Raw genomic sequence first — 20,509 nt, forward strand, 5'->3', positions numbered from 1 at the left:
ACCAAAAGTTACATTTATGCAGAATAGCTTTATTGTTCAAAAGCTATGTAAATGGTGTAATAAAATGGCATTATGTGCATCTGTAAATCAAATAACTTCTTTTTGATGCAACAATAAAAAATAATTGAACCAATTACTGTTTTTAAGGAGTATGGGGGTTGGGAAGGGACATAAGATGCTGGAGTTTGGGAAGCAGGTGAACGAGCCTTCCCTGTAAATGAAGCCAAGCCACGTTATCCACATCGCAGTGGTAAAACACCCCGTTCATTGTGATGGCAGAGCAGCGCTCAGCCTGCGCAGGGAGCCTGTTCCTTTCCGCTCTTGTTCCTGCATGGATCTGGAGAGATGGATGGATTTGCCGGGTGACAAGTCTTTCCGAAGGGATGATCTACTCTCTGTATCTATCTTCCTCTTGCATTAACTCTTTACAGGACTTTTAAGACCTAGAAAAACTGGTGACAGCTTTCTCATCTTTACTTTAACAGGGTGCTCTACAGAACAGGCAGCACCTGGGCAGTGACACGCTACTGTATCAAGAGACAGTGACAGAAAATGTGAGCAACCACAGTTACTCCTGCAGCTTCTGCAGACTTGTTCAACTTGCCTTTTAGAGCAGTTTTTTACAGATGTTTCAGAGATGGTCTGCAAGGGGCAGGGGAGCATGGCAGCACAGGCGTTGTAGCACCTGAGTGCGATGCCTGGGAAGCGCCAGCTCTTGGCTGGAGAGCTCCAGTTATCGCTTTTTACATAAGCGCAGTAACGGTTTAATTAACACTGAGCGGCTTCGTTTGTTCATCGTTATTAGAGTGCGGGATTCGGAGTTACCAGCAGGGCCCGGGGCGCCCCCGGCGCAGCCGGTGTCTCGTTTCTGCCGCCGTCTCCCGCGCTCCGCGAGGCGCCTCACACAGCGCGCGGGAGAGGCGCGCAAGGCGCGGCTCCTCCCGGGCGCGTCCAGCGGCTGCGGTTACGGCGCGGCCGCGTCTCCGGCACCGCACGTGTCCCTGATGCGCCGCCCGCCACGCGGCCGTCTCGACAGCAGCCGCCGCGGGGCGGAATGCGCCGCTGCCGCGGGGCGAGCGACCAGGTGAGAGCCCCGCAGGACCGTGACGAGGCGCCCGGCAGCGCGAGCGAGGTGAGGGGCGGCCCGAGCCCGCCGGGGCTCCGCTCCCGCCGACGGGACGGGCGGGGGCAGCGCTTGCCCGCGCTCGCGGGGACGGGCGGGCTCGGTCGGGGCACCGTGAGTGCCGGTGAGGAGGGCGCTGGGCGGACCGGGGCGCCGCGCCGGGGCAGAGGCCGACGATGCTCATTTGCATCCGCGCTCCTATTGGCTGTCTGCCCAGGAGGGAGGCTCATTGCGCAGAGGGGATTGGCCGGCCGCAGCGGGAGCCCGCCTCTCCACGCGGCGGGTCCTGCTGCCTCAGCTCGGAGCGGCGGCAGCCGGACGGGACCGGACGGAACGGGACAGGACCGGACGGGGACCGGACCGGACCGGACGGGACGGGTTCTTTCAGCCAAGGGGCCGTGCATCCGCTAATGTCGAGCGCTGCCCAGAGGCTGCAGAGCCGCCATGGCGTCACCTGGAGGGACACGTGCTCCTGCATCCCCTTCGCGATACCACCAGGGCCGTCCTCGGCCTCCACGAGCTGGGTCTGCGCCCCGCGTGTCTCCTGTGGCAAATTTGCAAGTGAAATGCACAGAGGAGCTGCAGGCTCTCGGGTAGCTTTGAATCTTTCATTAAGGCCCCTGAAGTGAGAGGGAGACGCCAGTAAGAGTCAGTGTCGCCTCCACAGCGTTGGCTTACAGTGATGTACACATGGAGGGGAAGGAGTAACCTCTGCATTTGGGAAATACAATATTCAGTGATATTTTTCTTAATATACTCATTGACCTGATTTTTTCTCTTTCTCTGATTGGTCAATTTTAATATTTTTAATCTTCTGAAAAGGGATTTGATAGCCTTGTCTTCTGGCAAGATACAGGAATTGGGTTTGCTTCATCCCACCTGAACTCCTCTGAGGTCTCAACTCCAACCACAACCTGTGATAAACACAGTATTGTCTTAATCTACAGTCGGATGTGTGTGATGCTTAGGATGGGGCAGAAGACATCAGATATTTGTCTTTGCCATAGCCAGAGGCAAGAGGAAGAAGCATTTGAGGTCTCTCTCTCTGTGTGTGTGTGTGTGTGTGTGTGTGTGTGTGTGTGTGTGTGTGTGTGGACTGGGGACAGTTTGCTAACTGGGCAATTTGTTCATCTTTTGTGCTTACTTGGTAGTCTAATATTTCAAATAAGGTACAGGCTCCCTTGTGACCCTTCAGGCCACCTTTGAGCTTTAGTAACACTGGGCGAAGTGAGTAGAAGAGAGACCATTGGGCACTTGTCACAGAGGCAACAGCTTCTCTCCTGCAAATAAAAATTTCTCATTTGTTTGGTTACTGCACTTTTGACCCACATGCAGAAAACATCTTCATTCATGTATTCCGAGTGAGGGGAAATTCTGCTTTTCAGAGTTTTTTTTTTTTTTTTTTATGGCTACTGGTCCATCTAAAATATGCAAACTTTGTTATGTGTTTTCAGGATGATGGCTATAATAGAGAAATGCATATCAGTTTTATGGGCTAATTCATAAAAGTGAATCTTTAAAGTCCATATAATACAAACAGGATGCTTAAGTAAACTAAGAGTTAAACAATCTGAACAGCAAATTTAAATTGGTCTCTTAAAAGCAGTCTTTGAAGCCTGGAAAATTTGTAGCTAGTGATATATTTCTCTTTCTTAAACAGATTATGTTAAAGTAAAACTTTGCTGCTGCAAGTAGAAATCCTTACCATGAAATGTATTGGAATTGTCTGCATCTGGGAGCACTATGGAGCAGGTTTCAAGATGGAGAAGAAATTGTTACATGTGTCTGCTAATAGAAGATGGAATTCCGCTTCATAGAAATGACACCAAACTTAAACTGAGCGGGACAGCAACATGCTGGCACCAGACCTCCAAGTCTAAGGGCAGTGGAGATGCTGGAGCACTGACTGAAACCAGGATGAGAGCGGTGGTGACAGGAGGCGGGGGCTATTTCGGATTCAAGCTGGGATGTGCTCTTGCTAGCTCAGGAGCTTCTGTTGTCCTGTATGACACAAACAAGCCTATTTGGGAAATTCCCAATGGAGTGGTGTGTATCCAGGTATGATGAACTGTATTTTCACAATTGCCAACTAATTTATTCACTTTTTGTTTTTTCCCTATAACTTCTTGTTAGTTTTCACTGGGTGTGTTAAATGTCAAGAACCTTTTTAAAGGTTTTCACATTCTATGCATTTGTCAGCTGCAGGTTAGTTTGCATCTGAAATAGATAGGAAGTAGAATGAAAACAATGACATTTCTAATGTACTTAAAATGAGTAAACTGAATAGTTCTTTTTCTTCCTGACTTACAAGTATTCTGTTCACATCTGTGCCTTATTCACCAGTAAAATGAGTATTATACTTCTTCGGGTGTTATAAGGCTTAATGAATATTTTTAACATCCTTTGGGTGCCATGAAAGAAATCTGTTACTACCAATAACTACTAAAAATGACCTCCCAGGATGCGCCATAAGTACAACCACGTGTCTGCATTCCCTCTGTGCTATCCCTCTGCATGACAAATGCTAACCTATGTTTTTGCATTCAAGGCCAAATCTCTCTCATATGTATTTCAGGCAGATGTCAGGGATTATGATGCCATTTTTGCAGCCTGTGAAGGGGCTGACTGTGTCTTTCATGTAGCTTCCTATGGGATGTCAGGAAGAGAGCAAGTGAGTCCAAATAGCTTTTTATCTTTCTGTGTGATTATCTGTGCTGAGCTAGGCTGAGAGATGTGCTGCAACATCGTGTTTTAGACTCTCTTCACATCATCCTGAGGGCATCAGTTCCTAAGTTATTTCAGCATTTCATGATGAAATATCTTAACTTCCTCACAATTTGAGGCTTAAACAATTAGAGCCTGGGAGGGATTTAGAGCTGGAAACTGTATTGAAGAGTTTTGTAATAGCAAGAAGACAGGAGGGGCGAAGGACTGGGTTCCCCCCAGAAAACCTGATCTTTCCCTAACCTTTTTTACATTGAACTTGCTGTGAGGTCACTGGAAGGAGTGAAGCCTGAAGTAAACTTTTATAACTAATCTATAACAACTTCTGCATTTCAAATTTAAACTGTTTGCCAGTAGATAAAATGCTGTCAGGAGGTGCCTGATATAGGGCTCTGACACACATTTTGTATGATCGAAGTTACAAACATACATTCCCCTTTTAAGACAAAGAACTCCAACATTTACTCTAGCCAGATAGATGCCTCACCTAATGATTAAAAAAAGTAATCATCTGACTTCTTAAAGTGTCATGTTTGTCTAAACAAGCTTTTTTAACAAAAAAAGCACTAAGTTCATTAATTTTGCTTCATTTGGGAGTATTACAACAGCCCCCTAGTGAATTTAAAATGTGTTATCACTCAGAAATGCAGAATTTTTCTGTTTTCTTAGCTTCACAGAAAAGAGATCGAAACTGTAAACATTGATGGAACAAAATTCATCATTGATGGTATGTATGTAACCTTGCCTATGGGTGTTAGTCCAGCATGTCAGAGCATACCACTTCGAAAAGAAGATGTTGGTATGCCCTATTTTTCACAGATATTTTACATTTTTGACAGAAGATGGGGAACATGATCGTTTCTTTTATGTTTGGTTCTGCCATCAGGTGTGATACAAGAGCCAGCACTGCAGTCCTGACTGCTTCAGCTTTTCATAACCATGTTTGACCTCATGTCAGAATCTGTATCCACATGAGCAGCTGCCTGTTTCCGTGTGCATGGATTTTTTTTTTCCATATTTCAGTTTCAGCTCAACTAACTTACTTTATATGTTGTCACAGCCTGCAAACAAAGGAACATCCCTAGATTGATATATACAAGTACAGTAAATGTGGTGTTTGGAGGACTTTCTATTGAAGATGGTGATGAGGAAACTGTGCCATATTTTCCCATAGAAAAGGTATTTTGGCTTTTTTTTTCCACATTTCCTCTTTGCTTACTTTCTGAAAAATCCTGGAGTTTCATGACCATATTTTCCCTGCTGTCAGATTGAGTGCCAAGAAAAAAAAAAGAACGATCTTCACACTCTTTATAGATGCTGTTTGCAACATTAATACATCAGTTTTATGCAAATTTAAGAATTATTCGTTTGCCCTTAGGGCATTGATTTGTTGGGAAATAACATACAGTTGTATAACTTATGTTAGAAACTCGTACTTTTTGATGGCTTTTTGACCATTTATTATTCATATTATTTATCTTTTTCTCCCTTACTGGAGATGATATATATATAATACAGAGCTGATATGGGCAAGTAGGATATTTTATAGGGTTACATTGTGTTTAATTAAAACAGACTAAGTTGTTCTGGTTGCTTTGCATACGTTGTTGGTTTTTGTCTTTCTCCTTTCTCCAATTTATCTCCACCATTATTTCAGTGTTTCATAGAATTATTATGGATGGACAAAAATACTGCGTAATGCTTCCACTGGGAGTGTGCCACAAGAAAGTGAACAGCCGAATCCTAGGGTCCTTGAGCTTGGCTTCTGACTTTTCCATTACCTTAAAAAGAAATCCAGATTACAAAGCACTGATCAATTACATTCTTGGCAGCATTCAGAGCATACATATATTTATTACTTCTCAGATAGATTAAAATGAATTAACTGAATTTGCATGAACAAAAGTGCTTTCCTACCTTAACACCTTCCCACACCTTCCTAATTTTGAGTTGTTTGTTGCCATCTACTTTGTAAAAACTAATGGAGAAGAGATGCCTCTCTGCTCTGTATTTCAAGAATACATAAAAACATCATATTTGCTTTTTCTCTGTAGCATGTTGATCATTATTCCAGAACTAAATCAATTGCAGAACAAATGGTACTAGCAGCTAATGGAACTCCACTAGCAGGTACTTTTGTGTTAGCATGAATTCGTAGTGGAATTTGTTCCTCTTCTGCCTCCCTAAAATTCTGCGTGTATTTATATCAGTCCTTCCATGGACAAGATTGTCCAGCAAATATGAAATAAAATTACCTACCACTTTCCCAAACTGTGAGATTCTCCTAAAAACACATTTTAAAATGTTTGTAGTTCCCATGGTGCCAACAAAAGCTTTCAGTGCGGTAGTACTTTCTTAGTTGAAAAGATGAAGACATCTTAAGACAGATTAAAGAAAAACAGAAGTGTTTAATGTCACCGTATTACACAAACTGAAACATGAATGCTGATTAAATCATTACCCACTTACAGTTTTATATTCAAATCTGAAGGCAATACCTGATACTACAGCCTGGAATTATTTATTAGTGCATCCCAAAGTTTTCCGTGTTGAGGGAGCCAGTTATACACTTGAGCACTTAAGCTCACCTGTGAGATACTATAACTGCCAGTGCAAAACAAATTAATGTAAAGTGCAACATGATTCCTTGTGACCAGGTGATACTGAGCTAAATTTAGCTGAGAATAACTTAACAAAAAACTTGCTTCACTTGATACTTAGAGAGTAATAAAGTTATTGATGTGTGTTTCATCCTAGTAAGATTATTCTGCTTAAAGAAACAGGGTGAGGGGGAGGTTTTACTTATTTCTTTTTCTGTCAGCAGCTCTTCACATCAAAGATGTGCTCTAATTCTCGCAGCAACATACTCGTCTGCATTTCTCAATTAAATTAGCAGATTAAGCTAGTTTCTGTATTATGATCCAGTGATATTTTCATCAGCCACTATTCCAAACATCCCATTCTGATTCCATGCCATAGCAGGATTGAGTAAGGTACATGTTACCAAGACCTTATACTATTAAGAACAATTACTAGCAGATGATGAACCAGGTAACTGATATACTTGGGAAACAATAAGGATTTTATTATGGTCGTTATAGCCCCACGCTGAAGTTCTCAAGGGCTTCTACAGCAGTTTCAGTGCAAGCAGCATGACCCAGTGTTAAGAGCCCTTCAGTTATATCTTTTACTGCCCATCAGAAATTTTATGTAACGTTAGCCTGATTTCACTCCACTCTTTGTTTTGCTAATAACTTGATCATGTCAACAAGCCTATCATCACACTTGGCATATTCATTGATTGTTTGGCACAGAGATAAAGAACTACTTAGACAAAAATTTTGAATTATTTAGTAATTCCTAGGAGACCAGCTCTGTAAAGTGTTGCTGGCGGGAGTCTTCTGGATTTTGTATTGCTGTTCTGCATGTTGTGATTCTGCTAACATAATATCCAGCTATTAATTCAACACTTTGTTTGTGAATATTATGTTTTAAACTGGTGAAATTCTTTTATTTACAAGTAAGTTTCCTACAGCAGAGCCTTCATACAACCCCCAAAATCACATTAAGAACAGTATTATAAATTCTTCTAGGAGGCGGTGTATTCTATACGTGTGTTCTTCGCCCACCAGGGATCTATGGACCAGAAGAGCAAAGACACCTGCCACGGCTAGCAGTATGTACTGGAGTGTTTGTCAGCAGAATTTGCTATGAATGCCCAACAGCATCAGTTCTTACTGCTGTGAACTGACTGACCTGCTTAGCTGGCAAGAATTCAATTGTCCGTTGAGGATATTGTGACTTTGTTAACAGGTGCTATATTATATCTGTAAGGAAGGCATAGTGTGTTAACAAAGCCTTTTTGAAATACAAGCACATGTAAGTCTAGCTTTATAGTTTAATGCTTTCTATAATTATGATCATTCAGGCCAATCTGTGATATTTCAATTGCTGGTTTGTGTGCAATTTAAACCAAACATTTTAAAATATTAATGAGAAGAGATAAGGCAAAATATCTTATTTCCAGTCTCAACTATTAACAGCTTTCACTAACCAATGAAACAAGCTAAGGAACAGGAAGCACCTTTTAGTACAATAGGTTACTAAAGGACAAACAGCTAAGGTGCTCGTGTTTTACTCATTTATGTATTTATTTTTCTTTACCTGCTCCCTCTTACATTGTAGGGCTACTGCAGTGTTTAGCAAATGGTCCCTGTGGAGTTTGAGACAGTTACTTTAAAGGCATCTCTACAATACAAAGCTATGTAGTTTTGATAAAAGAACAATACATCTGAGTAAAATACATTTGAATGGATAAGGAAGCACCTCATTTAAAAATGCAGCTTGCTGTGGTTTTGTGTTTGTGTCCACAGAAGAATATTGAGAGAGGGCTCCTTAGCTTCAAGTTTGGGGATCCTTCTGCTAAGATGAACTGGGTGCACGTGGAGAACCTTGTACAAGCCCAAGTTCTAGCGGCTGGTGCGCTCACTCCTGAAAAGAACTACATAGCTGTAAGTCAGCAGTAAAAACACCACAGCTTCATTTTACCGCGGAGCCAGTAATTAATGGTGCGTCATGGTCCTTTATTGTATGTATTTTTGATTGACAAATGTGCCGCTAACACTGTGCTGCCAAGCAGCACTGTGTGCATAGTGGCAGGTTCACTTCATTTTTTTAAGAGTATGTCCTTCTTTGCATTTTGGTAATATTATATTTGTCATTTCTGGAAGAGGAGCAAAGAGTATCTGTCAGAAATGAATTTGAAAATTATGGTAAATTTGTCCCATTCCCACTGTACATAGATTCAGACTTAATGCTCTGACCTGCAATAATCAATTCTTCGCGTATCCTATGTAGGTTAGAGCTGGCATCTCAGCACAGATGACATTTCACACATTTATTTCAAAAGTAGTTGCAACTGCTTTCCTCCTTGTAAACACACTTTCCTATCTGATTGAGAAGAACTGCCCTTAAAAGTAAATTAAAAAGTCGGCGTCATCATTCTTTACAGACACGTCTGTAATAAATAATTCATACAAAGTATGTGAATCACAGAAACCACTTCTTTACCAATTTCATTGCACTAGAAGGGAGACTGATTGGAGGGCAAAGCAGATAGTTTGTTGATTTGTATGTTGATCTGTGTGTATTTTATGTTGCTGTATCTTTTAGTTATTAAATCTGTGTATAAATGGTGAGATAAAAGAAGTCAACATCATATACAGTATTATTTTTACTAACATTTCTGTTCTCTACCTCTTCAACAGAGTGGTCAGGTATATTTCATTAATGATGGTGAAAAATTCAACCTTTATGAATGGTTAACTCCCCTAGTACGTACACTATATACTTTATTATGACAATATTCAATTACAGCTTTTGTGTGCCTGTGGAGTTATCTCGTATGTTTGCTTTGGGTACAAGAGTGTTGTTCTGAATGTGGGCTTTCCTATACCGAGACCAGAGCTCTGTGAACCAAAAGCCTCTTTCAAATAGCCCTTATGGCTTCTTCATTTTTTGAACATTCATGTGTTAACGTGGATATTTTGAGGACAAAAAAATAATTATTAATCTGCAATATAAACTTTTTTCAAAAGATCATTTTGCTGTTAGTAATGGGTTGAAAACCATAAATATGTCACAAAATTTAATTGGGTATGAGCACATAACAATAGTGGGGTCAATTTTAATAATCCTTTCCATTTTTTAAAGCAGGGAGGAACTAGGGATTATTTCTCACCTAGACTGTCATTTGAAAATTACATGGTTTCTGCATGTGGCATTTAACTGGAAATTCCTGAAGAAAGAAAAGCTAAATTGTAACGGCAAAGAGGCAGTTTACTGATTTATCAGTAAATATTTCCACAAATGTCTTCTATATTGAAACTTTAAAACTCATTTGAGGTTTCTACTTTGGGTTATTTTTAATCACTGTTTTTTATCCCTCTTAGTTTGAAAGATTAGGTTGCAGTAAACCATGGATACGTATTCCTACCTCCTTAGTTTATGCATCAGGTAAAATATTAATAATAATTTTTAGTACTTGATATTTAACAAAATATTTTATTAAATAGAAATATAAATATTTTATTATTTCCCTTGGTGCTGTCCACATTGCCTCTATTTCATATTGCAATGTAATAGATGATTATTTTCAATTTCCCCACCATTTATATTTTCATTTGTAACAATAATATGCATAATTTTTATTTTTGTGTACAAAAATAATATGCTTTGGTATTATCTAGTATGCAAGAGTTAGGGGTGAAGCTTATGTGTGAAAAACAGAATAATTGGTTATTTTAAATCCCACAGAACTGCACATTTTAAATCCTTACCTGGAATGTAACTCCACAGAGTTACAAATACAGCAAGATAAATGTAAAATTCTCTGATTCATGAGATGTGCTGGAGCATGTTTTTTACTTGCATGCATTAAATCTCCTTCTCCCATACCCAACGCCATCTCCAAAGTGAACCTCCACATGCAGCTAAGTGCCCCACTTTGAGGGGTTTGTTGTCACCGTGTATTTGTGATGTCCCATGATCTTTTCACCGAAACTACCACCACCCCACTACCTTTCCACACGCAGCCCTCCGTGATTCAGTCCCACTGAAGTGGTGATCTTTTGTTACACAGCACTAATGATGGAGTATCTGCATCTGATGCTGAAACCATTTGTTGAGTTGTCGCCTCTGCTGACCAGAAATGAGGTAAGGCCTTGTTTACACCAGCTCCTTAGCTCTCACAGGACAGGCATCATGTAATAGAGGCACTCCTTGAGCTTTTCAGCTGGAAATACATTTCCCTGTATGACTTCAGCCTCTGGTTTTCAAGGAGGTATGTGCCAGGGGGTATTTTAGGCAATGTCATGTTTGTTGTCACAGCTTTGAAAAGGTACTTTAGGAAAGGAGCTGCAAGCAGCCTCTCCCTCTTTCCTTGCCTGATACCCTCTGTGGCCTGGGCTGGCCAGAGGCCTAAGGGAGGGCTCCTGCCTCCTTAGGATCACAGACAAGAGCACAGAACACTTTTTGTGGGTGTCTGCAGGCCTAGAAGATCCTACTGTTTAGCCTTTGCTTCCTCCCTGTTTGGGCTTTCAAGATCCTTCTCTGGGTGAACTATTTGAAAAGCAATGTGATATATGTCAGTAGGACACAGTGTTTTAAATGGCTGGATTTTTACTACCATTTCCAGACTTTATCCTATCTGTCTGATTTCTGTCCTGCAGGTGCAGAACATCTCCACCACCCACACGTTTCGCATCGACAAGGCACGGCACCAGCTGGGCTACAAGCCAGGGAAGTTTGCATTTGCTGATTCTGTGGAACACTACCTTAAATCGAGACCAGAAGCCCCAAACCATCACGCCTTCCTCAAAGTTTTGCTTTCTCTAATGGTTACTTTAAGTTTGATCTTTCTTTCTGTAAGATTTGAGGGCCTTTCGGTTTTGCAGTTTTTCACAGAAACACACCACTGATTCGTGTGGCTGGTGTACGGTCACCCAGCACCATGGCCGTGCATCACTTCTCACTATGTGCTGCCGAATGGCCCCAACACAGCAAATGGGCCGCGACTTTTCACATGGGAGAAGCAAAAATTTGGCATAATGGTAGCTGCTCTTGAGCACTAAGCAGGGTGACGGCCAGGGACCACTGACCATCACGGGAACTTCCTCCGCTGTCTCCGCCCATCTCACAGTGTGGACGCTGCTCCCGGACCGACGCCTCCGCGGTGCAGCGGAAGCCACGAATCGGCCGCGGCGCCTGTAGCGGCCGCGCGGGGGCAGCGCGATCCCGTGGTGTTCCGCGTCCGTGCGTGGCGGGCAATAAAGCGTGCGTGGCCGTGCTGCGTGACTGCCCCTCGCGCCGGAGTCGCCTCTGGACGGCGCGGAGAGCGGAGCCCGCCGTGATGCCCTTCGAAGCGAAACGGGCGTGAGGCCGCCCGCTTTCGCCGTTTCCCGTCTGCCTCTTCTGCGCGGGGCCCTGGCGGCGGCGCTGCTCCGTGAGGGCCCCGACGCAGTCGCTCTCTCTCCGTATCTGGCCTGCTACCCGGGCCGCTGCTTCGCTCCCGGGGGCGGCGAAAAGGAGCCACCGCGGCGGCGACAAAACTTCTTGGCAGCGGTGGGATTCGAACCCACGCCATCGAAATGACTGGAGCCTAAATCCAGCGCCTTAGACCACTCGGCCACGCTACCGCCTGATTGCCGAACCGCCCGCCAGGCCCATAGGAGGAGGGGGCCGCGCCCGCTCCCTGCCAGAGTGGCCCAGGGCCCCGGGGCGCCGCCGCCGCCCCCCACGGAAGCGCCATTAGCGCTAGCGGCGCTGCCGGGAGCGCCCCGCGCACCGCCGCGGGCCCGCGGCCTCCCGCGCCCGCCAGGTGGCGCCGCCGCCAGCCCGGAGCGCGGTGGCCGCTTCCCCGCGCGGCGGCGGCGCTCCCTGCCGGCAGCCGCCTCAGGGCACCGCGAGGCCCCGTTGCCTTCGCACTGGGGTTCGCACGGGTCGGGCAGGCGGCCCGGGCCGCTCGGGCCTGCAGCGTGCGGGGCTGCGCCCTCCTGCTGCCGCCGTGCCGCGGCCTGCGGGTGCCTGCCCCCCGCGGGAGGGTGGTACATTCGGACTGCCATCGGTGAGTAGAAAGCTGAATGCTCTTGCTATGAGGCCTGCCTCGAGCAGGAAGCGTGTCTGATTTCTTTCCAAAGAGAGCTAAAAACTTTAGGACCGACTGCTGAGCAGTTACAAACGCTATTAATACAGATAAGCTTTGCCAGCCTTGGCTGCTCTCTCCATAGGACGTCTGGTGCTGGGGCTCAGGGAAGCTCTATGCGTGTACATTATGTACCCGCCGTATGGCTCCAGCAAGTTTTGTGATCCAATGGATTTACCATGGGAGACAGGACAGGAACAGAAATATGTAGGCACGAATTGTGCAGGGAATTAAATTATTTACAGGCAATTATTCATCTGGATTTTAATATCGCCTGGGATGTGCTTTCAGTTTGCCTTTCAAGAACTGTCATTCTCCAGAGCAGCAGTTTCTAAGCTGAACCTCATTTACTATGAGTGTGCTGGAGCTCTGCAGGCTTCACTGCTGTTGGAAAAATACATGTATGCACTGCTGAGCATATTAAATGAAATAATAATATGCTAGATGTGTAGGTTACTCATGTGATTTGTTCTTATCTAGCTGTGTTGGTATAGCACACTAGTTGCAGTATTCTGCTGTTAGCAGTGCTCTATATACAAAAGCAGATAGTGATCTGTTTTTAGTGCCTATCAGTGCATTTTTGTGCAGGGAGAACAGGGCATCTGGCCTCTGCTGAGCCTGGGCTGGCAGGAAGCCATGTGGGGAGTGATCTCTCCCCAGCATTGCTCCAGGCACGTCCATATCCTGCATAGCTCCGGGGAGCTCAGCGTGTGCTGGACTGACTGCCTGAGCAATGGGGATACATGCACTGGTGTGTTTAATTTGACCTTAAGCTCTGCAGGAATTAGTGGGGCTACCCAGAACTGTGCCTTTAGGAGGGCACGTTAAGCAATAGCTCAGCCTGCTCCCTGTGTTACATTCCCAAATGAAACCCACACCCTCAGATGCAGCCGATGAATGCTGCCAGGGTTACAGGTATCCCAGGGTCAGGCTGCACTCCAGCCTGTGCACACACATTCGTAGGCACACAAGCTTTTTCCCAGGCGGCAAGTTAAGCTTCAATTTAATTTACTTAAGTAATCCCAGGGGAACAGAGAGAAAGTTTGGCAGATGGTCAGAGAGCGTGCTCTGAATGCTTTTCTTTAAATATTAGCAATCTTCTTGATTATCTCAGCGCTAACACTGTAACATCATTTCTATTTCAGTTACTCCTTTTTTGGCTGCTAGACTTGCCAGGTAGCACAGAGGTTGTGTGTTTCTCCCGTCGTGTTTGTGATGCCGTGGGAGATTATTGGTCTGCATTAGGTATTTATTAACATTTTCCGTCTTGCTTTGTAGCCCCTGCTCGTGGTGAACGTTGCTGTGAGCATTGCGTGCGTGGGTAGGTTTGGAGAGAGCGGAAGGCTGCCAGGGCGTGCGATTAGGCCCCAACCTGTTTATACTAGATGCCATGTAACCCATAAAAAAGGTGAGGAGTTTAGTTAAAGTTCCCATCAATTTTAGCTTGAGGAAAAGCTTGAACAAGGGCGCTTTCAACTCAGCAAGTGAGTGTCTTAAGGGAAAAGCGAGTGTGGGTGCATGAGTACCCCTTTGCAATCTTTGCTGCGTATGTCCACCGCCTCCCATGAGGAAATGAACTGCCATAGTCTAATTCAGCCTAAGAGCCAGCCCAACGGAAGCACCTGTGAAAGGAAATTAAAAAGCTGCTTCCTGCTGTCAGCAGCACGCAGGAAAACCCCATTTCCCTGGTTTTCCATCACCCCCCTCCACCTCCTGCAGCCCCGCGGCGCCCAATACAGAGGGGGCACCTCGGGGCTGCCCCTTCCTCTCACAGGGGAAAAGCCGCCGTGTGGGCGGCTCCCGCCTCAGCGGGGCCTGGGGGCGGGCGGGGCCGCGCGCCTCCCGCCGCCTCCCGCCGCGCCTCAGCGGGGCGGCTGCGAGCGGCAGCCCGGCCGGCGGCGGCGGCGCCTGCACCCGGTAGGTGCCCGGGCGGGGAGGGGGCCGCGCTGCCCCCGCTGGGGCGAAGCGGCGCGAGGAGCCTCCGAGAGGGGCCCCTGCAGAGCGCGGGCTGCCCCCCAGCCTGTGCCCGGCGGCAGCGGCCCCTTCTCGGCACGGCCCGCGCGAGGGCTGGGCGCTCGCGGCGGAGAGGAGCAGCTCCGAGCTGCGGCCGGGGAAAAGGCCGTTTTAATGCACGGCTACTAGCTGCAAAAACCCTGCAGTGCTGCTGATGTTTGGGTATTTTTCCAGTGTTTTTAATGCATTGTAAAAGAGCGTCGAGCTGACAGCTGGAAGTACTGAGCAAGCGATTGCGTAAAGGCTGGTTGTAGTTAATTGTTTGGTGCATTTAAAGCCAATTGAAGGATCAAGGCCGCTACCTTTAATAGAAGAATGCCCTAAAGTTAACTTGAACGTCACTTTTCTATCCTTTTTTTTTTTTTTTCCTGTGGGCTTTGTGTTTTGGCTAATACTAGCATAGTATTCGCATAATGTTATGTCCTGTTTGGAAGGACAGATTTAGTAATGCCCGTGTTTAGTAATGTTTCTGTGCTTTACTGCTTGCTATTCTAATTACTGTTGGTTTGCAACGTGGTTCCTTGCACCAAGTTTTGGGCCTGAAGTTGTTGGTGCCCGAAGCTGTCACAGAGGAGCTGCCCTGTTCAGCCCTTGAATTGTGCTTCTCCGTGGTCTGCTCCTCTCTGGCTAACGCACTATGTCCCTGTTGCGCTTGCAGACAGGTTGTGTGGGATTTGCACCACGATTGCATGAAGTAGTGATGCAGCACTGGAAGGTGCTGGAAATGAGGACTTCTAAATTAAAGATCTTTAGCTGGTAAGCCAGCTAGCGAGTTGATCACTTTTGGTTTTTGTTTTCTTTTTCAGTCTCATATTTTATCAGAGCAAGTAACTTGACTTGCTCTACCTGTTTCCTCCTCTGAATACAGTGAAATTGTTGCTTCATGTGGCTCGAGTGGGTGTTTTGGAAGAGCAGTAATGCTGTATGTGCTGTAGAGTATTAACATAGTGGTGGGGGTGTTCAGCGTATAGCTCTGTAGCTGTAGTCTGCAGAGATGGTTGTGATCACAGTGCTTTGTAAAGGAAGCCTGAGTAGTTGCTGGAGTTCAGTTTCAAATATGTATGTTAAAGAGATGTTAATCTAAAAATCAATTTCTCTCTTAAAACAGGTGCTCGTTACATTTATGAGTATACTAGGTGGCTCCAGCTGAGCTGGAGTTAAACTGAAAGCTAATTCAGTACTTTACCTGAGAGAAGGTAACTGACCCAACAAGAGAGGCTTGAACTTCTTGGGGGTCCTGTCAAACGAGCAGCATTTCTGAAACAGCAGGCACCCTACAAAAACAAGTCAAGACTTACCAGCACTGTGATGTGAATTATTACCTCTGGTTATCTGTGTTTGCATTTGCAGCATGTGTGACAGCTGTTTTTATTCTCACGGTTCGCCTTCATGTTGGCAGTGTGGCTCTTAGACATAATGTCAAGAAAAGGAAAAATCCAGACTTCAGACAGGCCTCTCAAAAGCTGGAAGACTGATAGACACTCAAGTGAATATAACAGCCATATTTTAAATTCTTTCAATTTTGAAACATATAATACTAGGTTGATAAAAATAGAATAGGTCTGCAAGATTGATTGGAGTCAGTGGTTAAAGTTGCGTGTGCTAATCCAGGTTTGCAGACTTGATTCAATGCAATGGAATTCTCTCTGCTGCTTAGCCCTAGGAAAACTTTTCTAAAGGATATTAAAGATTAAGTGATCAAAACATAGTAGCAGTAATAACAGAGATTCCTAGATAGCATGGTTTTGTGCCATAATGTAAAAGCCCAGAATATAAGCTTTGGGATGAAGCTCGGACTCTTTCTAGGACTTTTGGTCAACATTTCTAAGGTTTAGAGCAGTGTTTGTGTAACTAAAGTTTGATCGCTGTCTTCGTATAATAGGCTTCTTAAAATAGAATCCAGTTCTTAGTAACAACACTTACAAAGACCACAAGTCCTTTAAAAGAAATAGCTCTGCAAGAACTGGAAGGGCTTTATAAACACAGTTAGCTTTAAATACCAGCTGATTTGTGGTGATGATATACCCTACATATTGCTGAAATTGTCAACTCTTTGCAGGCATGAAACAGTGTTTCTGTGCTGTCTCCCCTCAAACCTTCAAGTCCTGGTGGATCTGCTGATGTATGTTCAACTGTAGCAGTAGAAATGAGTGCAGGATAGAGCAGCTGTGAGTAATGATCCTAATGCAGTATATCCTAGAATTGCAGTTAGTCTAGCAACTGGGAGCTTTTTTATAGCTGCTGTTTGTATGTGCCAACATAGTAGAGGTTTATGTTGTTTTTGAATACCTGTTTTTGTGAATGCTTCTGAGCTGCTTCAGTGCAAAGGCAGCTGAGTTAGTCCATATCTCCTTCAGCAGTGGTTTCCTGCAGCCAGCTGGGATGGGGTAATTACATTTGCTGTGTTTTTGAGCTGCAGGGATAGTACCTCCATCAGAAAAGCAGCAACCAGCCCCAGACAACCCTGGCTTGCTGATGAATGCTGCAGGATATCACTGTTTCTGCACCAACCATCTGTTGGTAGCCGTGGTGTGAGGTCTGCAGCTCTGAATATTGATGCAGAATAGTGTTTATCTGGTGTTATGTTGTGGAGAAAGATAGTTGGGAGATAGAGCTAAAAAGTAGCTTGCAACAAAACAAAGCTAAAACTCTTGTGTTACAGTTATCTTTTTAGGCTAGTTGTATGAAAAATCTCAGTTTAGTTCGTTAGATGAGGAGCTTGCCCTAGAAGAAAGCATATGATTTAAGCAGTAAGATGCTGTACAGCCAGCATCAGAGCCAGACTTCGAAAATGCCAGCTACCCCTTTATTTTGTGGGTACATGTGTTTTCAAAGCATCCAGGCAGACACTTAGCTCTTCTAGAGGGCTTTGATCATTCCCGTGTCTCATTTTTCTGATTTGTAAGACAGACAGTGTTAGAAAGAAGACTGATGCTTATGTAATGATGACAACAAATGGAGTGGAGTATGCTGCAAGCTCAGATTGCTTTGATTTTTGAGTGTTGTAGGACCAAAAGAATTTTAAGCTACATATCATGTGAAACAAGTCAAGATATGCAGCTTTGTTTAATTTCCAATCAAAAAGAGATTTTGATTAGTTTTTTTTTTTTTTTTTCTAATCAAAAACAAAGCAGGTGTACCAGGCTCTAATGTACTCATAGTATTCACCTAAAGAGCCAGCAAAATGTGTTATGGAAGGCTTGTCAGGAAAAATAAATTGTTTGAACTCTGCCAGACCTGTGTGAAGATTTGGATGATTAGTTTGTGTTCATCTAATCCTTTCCTGGTTTTCATGCAGTAGAGCGCTATGCGGAAAAGAAATCTGGTTTTATGGAAGGCAGAGGAAATATCCACGTTAACCAGAGCTTGGACGGATTTATGTTTGTGCAGCAGGTTTCCAGTTGCTTCACAGAAAACATTAAGTGATGGTAGTAGTTTAAGAGCCACATTGTGTTTTGTAGGTCCGCTTTCTTATTTTTAAGCGGAAGGGTCTTTAAATAAATCAAGTCCTGTCCTCCCCAGGGGCCGTTGTGTGTGTCCCTCTCTAGCCTTGCTTGTTCGCATCCGCAGCCCGCTTTGGTAGCGGTTGCCTGATCGTCTTGGCTCACTGCGCATTGATTCATGTTGAAAGCAGCCTCTGAGCCTGCAGCGAAACTGCTTGTGGGTGGAAGTTATCAGGAAGGCACATGGTAGTGGTGTTCAGGCCCTGCCTCCAGAGCTTGCCAGAGGACCCTAAGAAACGCACAGTGAGAATGCCAGGTTTTCAATGCAGTTTTGCGCTGCAAATCTGCCCCCGCTTGGCAGTGTAGCAGGAGCTGCATTGGTGTGTACTGCATGTGTGTCCAGGCACTGAATCCCCCTGGGAAACCCTAGTAGGTCAGATGGCTCATGCTGTCTGTGCGGTTGTAGTCTGATTTGCTATTGACCTCAGCATCGAAGGGGTTATAAAAAATACTGCAGGAAAATGTGGAGCGATGTGGAAACTCCAAGCTGGATACAGTCATTAAAGAATTATTTATATGCTGTGGCACTGTCAACAGAAGAAACAGCAAGTGTACTGCAAAAGGTAGTTCCACTTCAGTCTGTTTATCCTCTTTAGAGAGGATCTAAGATGTTTTGATGCATTTGAGCATTGAGATTGCTGTAGAAAGTCATTAAAACTTGGCAAAGCAAGTATTATCCACAGGAGGCTGCAGGAAATAACTCTAAAATATAGAATTAGTACACTTAATGAGAACGAAGTGTTTCAGAAAATGCAAGAAACTTCAGTGTGTAAAACCTTATCAGCAACTAGAAAAGCACATAGAGGCAGTTTATTTTTTTTTGTGCAGGTTTCTTTGCTTCTTATTTTGAAATGACAGGTATTAGGTGAATCATGGGTCTGCTCCAATACGGCTATTCATATTTTCCTCGATAGCCAGAAACCAACATAGAAGTGAACATGACAGTGAAAGTAGGCTCAGCAGGAAAACAGCTGGGAGCTCTGGGGAAAACGGTAGCTTTAAGGAGGGTAAGTGTATCAGGAAAATCGGAATCTGCTCTCTTGAGCCAGGTTGTGGGGCAGAAGGAGAGCACTTTTAGAGCCGAGAGGCTGGCAAACCCTTCTCCCCAAAGGTCAGCCTTGATGTCCTGCACCAGCATCTCTGCCTGTCCTGCTGTGCTGAGGCTCTGCCTTCTCCTGCATGTGGGAAGAGTCTCTCAGCATGAAGCGGGGAACAGGGTGAAGGCCCGGAAGAAGTGCAGACATGAAAACCTCTCTGTGTCCGAGTAGCTGGTAACGTGTGAGCGGGTGCCCGATGTCGATAGCTTGGCATGGTCGGAGTTTATTTCTGTCTGAGTTCTGCTGAATCGTCACTTACTGTTTCTCGGGAGGAGGCTGCGGAGCACGTTGCCGTCATAAGACCTCTATGGGTGGAACTTGAGCTCTGTGGAAAATGCTTCCATGACTCACCTATCTTTTTATATAACACATGGCTGTTGCATCAGTCGGGCTGTGCGGTTATACAGTTTCCCTGGAAGTGGTAGCACTAATATTGAAAACTAAGGTAAGACAGGAACCTTTGCAGAGCTGCTGCTGCGCTCTCCATGTGAAACTCCCAGTATTATTTACTCTATCGGTGATGACATGTCAGAAGGCCTCAGTGAAATATTTACCCAGAACTTCACTTTCTGAACTTAGAAATTGTTGAACTTATTTTAATTAAAACTCGTGATCTGTCTGGATCGGATTGCTGAATTTTTGCTTTCTGCTTATGTCACTTTGGAACTAGGACACAGAAGAATTCAACCTATTTTGTTCTCTCAAGATCCAGAAAGCTACTAAAAAGTTGAAATTGCCAATAACATAGTCAAGCTTTCTATTTTTTTCCCAAAGTGCAGAAATGGAACCATTAAGCAGGGTGGATTTTTTTTTTTTTTTTTGCTTAAGCTTTATGCCATGGAAATAAACCAGTTGTAATTTTAGCTGGTGTCTGACCTGCATGAAATGAATGATGAATGTTAGACCATGAGGATTTACTGCAAGCTGATTCTTAGCTCCAGCAATGATTGCTTGTGTTCTCCCTGCAGGGTTTCTTAACTTAAACATTCAGAGTATTTCATGCTGCCTTCTGGTCCACTGACTAGTGATCTGTATTGCTGAAATCATGCAACTCCTAAGAAAAAAAATTACCATGATTGGGCTATAGCCTTTTGCGAGGGAAATGTTCTTCTGTCATCACAGGGAGCTGCAAAAGCTCTGGAAGCCAAGGGAAGACAATCACATTGTAATGGCAAGCTTAAATCAGTGGGGAGACATTTTAAGCCCTAAATGGGCCTTTTATATATATGTATGTGTGTATATATGTGTGTATGTGTATATATATGTACACACACACTGCTTGCTATTGATTTTTAAGCATCTGTATTTATCTGCACCTTTCAGGTAATTTCAAATATAACAGGATCCG

General features: G+C 44.4%; 1 protein-coding gene and 1 non-coding gene across 2 annotated transcripts; one reads left to right on the plus strand and one right to left on the minus strand.

Annotated features, from left to right (window-relative positions):
* The first annotated feature begins 2,829 nt into the window (after positions 1-2,829).
* Positions 2,830-11,325, plus strand: LOC104572896 (putative short-chain dehydrogenase/reductase family 42E member 2). Its single transcript, XM_010220064.2, is given in 12 exon segments — positions 2,830-2,925; positions 2,927-3,181; positions 3,699-3,794; positions 4,517-4,574; positions 4,908-5,026; positions 5,902-5,977; positions 7,441-7,523; positions 8,221-8,358; positions 9,115-9,180; positions 9,799-9,862; positions 10,488-10,561; positions 11,077-11,325. Coding segments are annotated over 12 exon segments (1,374 nt in total).
* Positions 11,326-11,960: 635 nt separating this feature from the next.
* TRNAL-UAG (transfer RNA leucine (anticodon UAG)) lies at positions 11,961-12,042 on the minus strand. The gene has a single exon. It is a non-coding gene; the product is annotated as a tRNA-Leu (tRNA).
* Positions 12,043-20,509: the final 8,467 nt, after the last annotated feature.

Source organism: Tinamus guttatus, unplaced genomic scaffold, assembly GCF_059628265.1.
Source record: "Tinamus guttatus ecotype Peru unplaced genomic scaffold, ASM5962826v1 Tinamus_guttatus_pri_ptg000330l, whole genome shotgun sequence".
Taxonomy (NCBI): Eukaryota; Metazoa; Chordata; class Aves; order Tinamiformes; family Tinamidae; genus Tinamus; species Tinamus guttatus.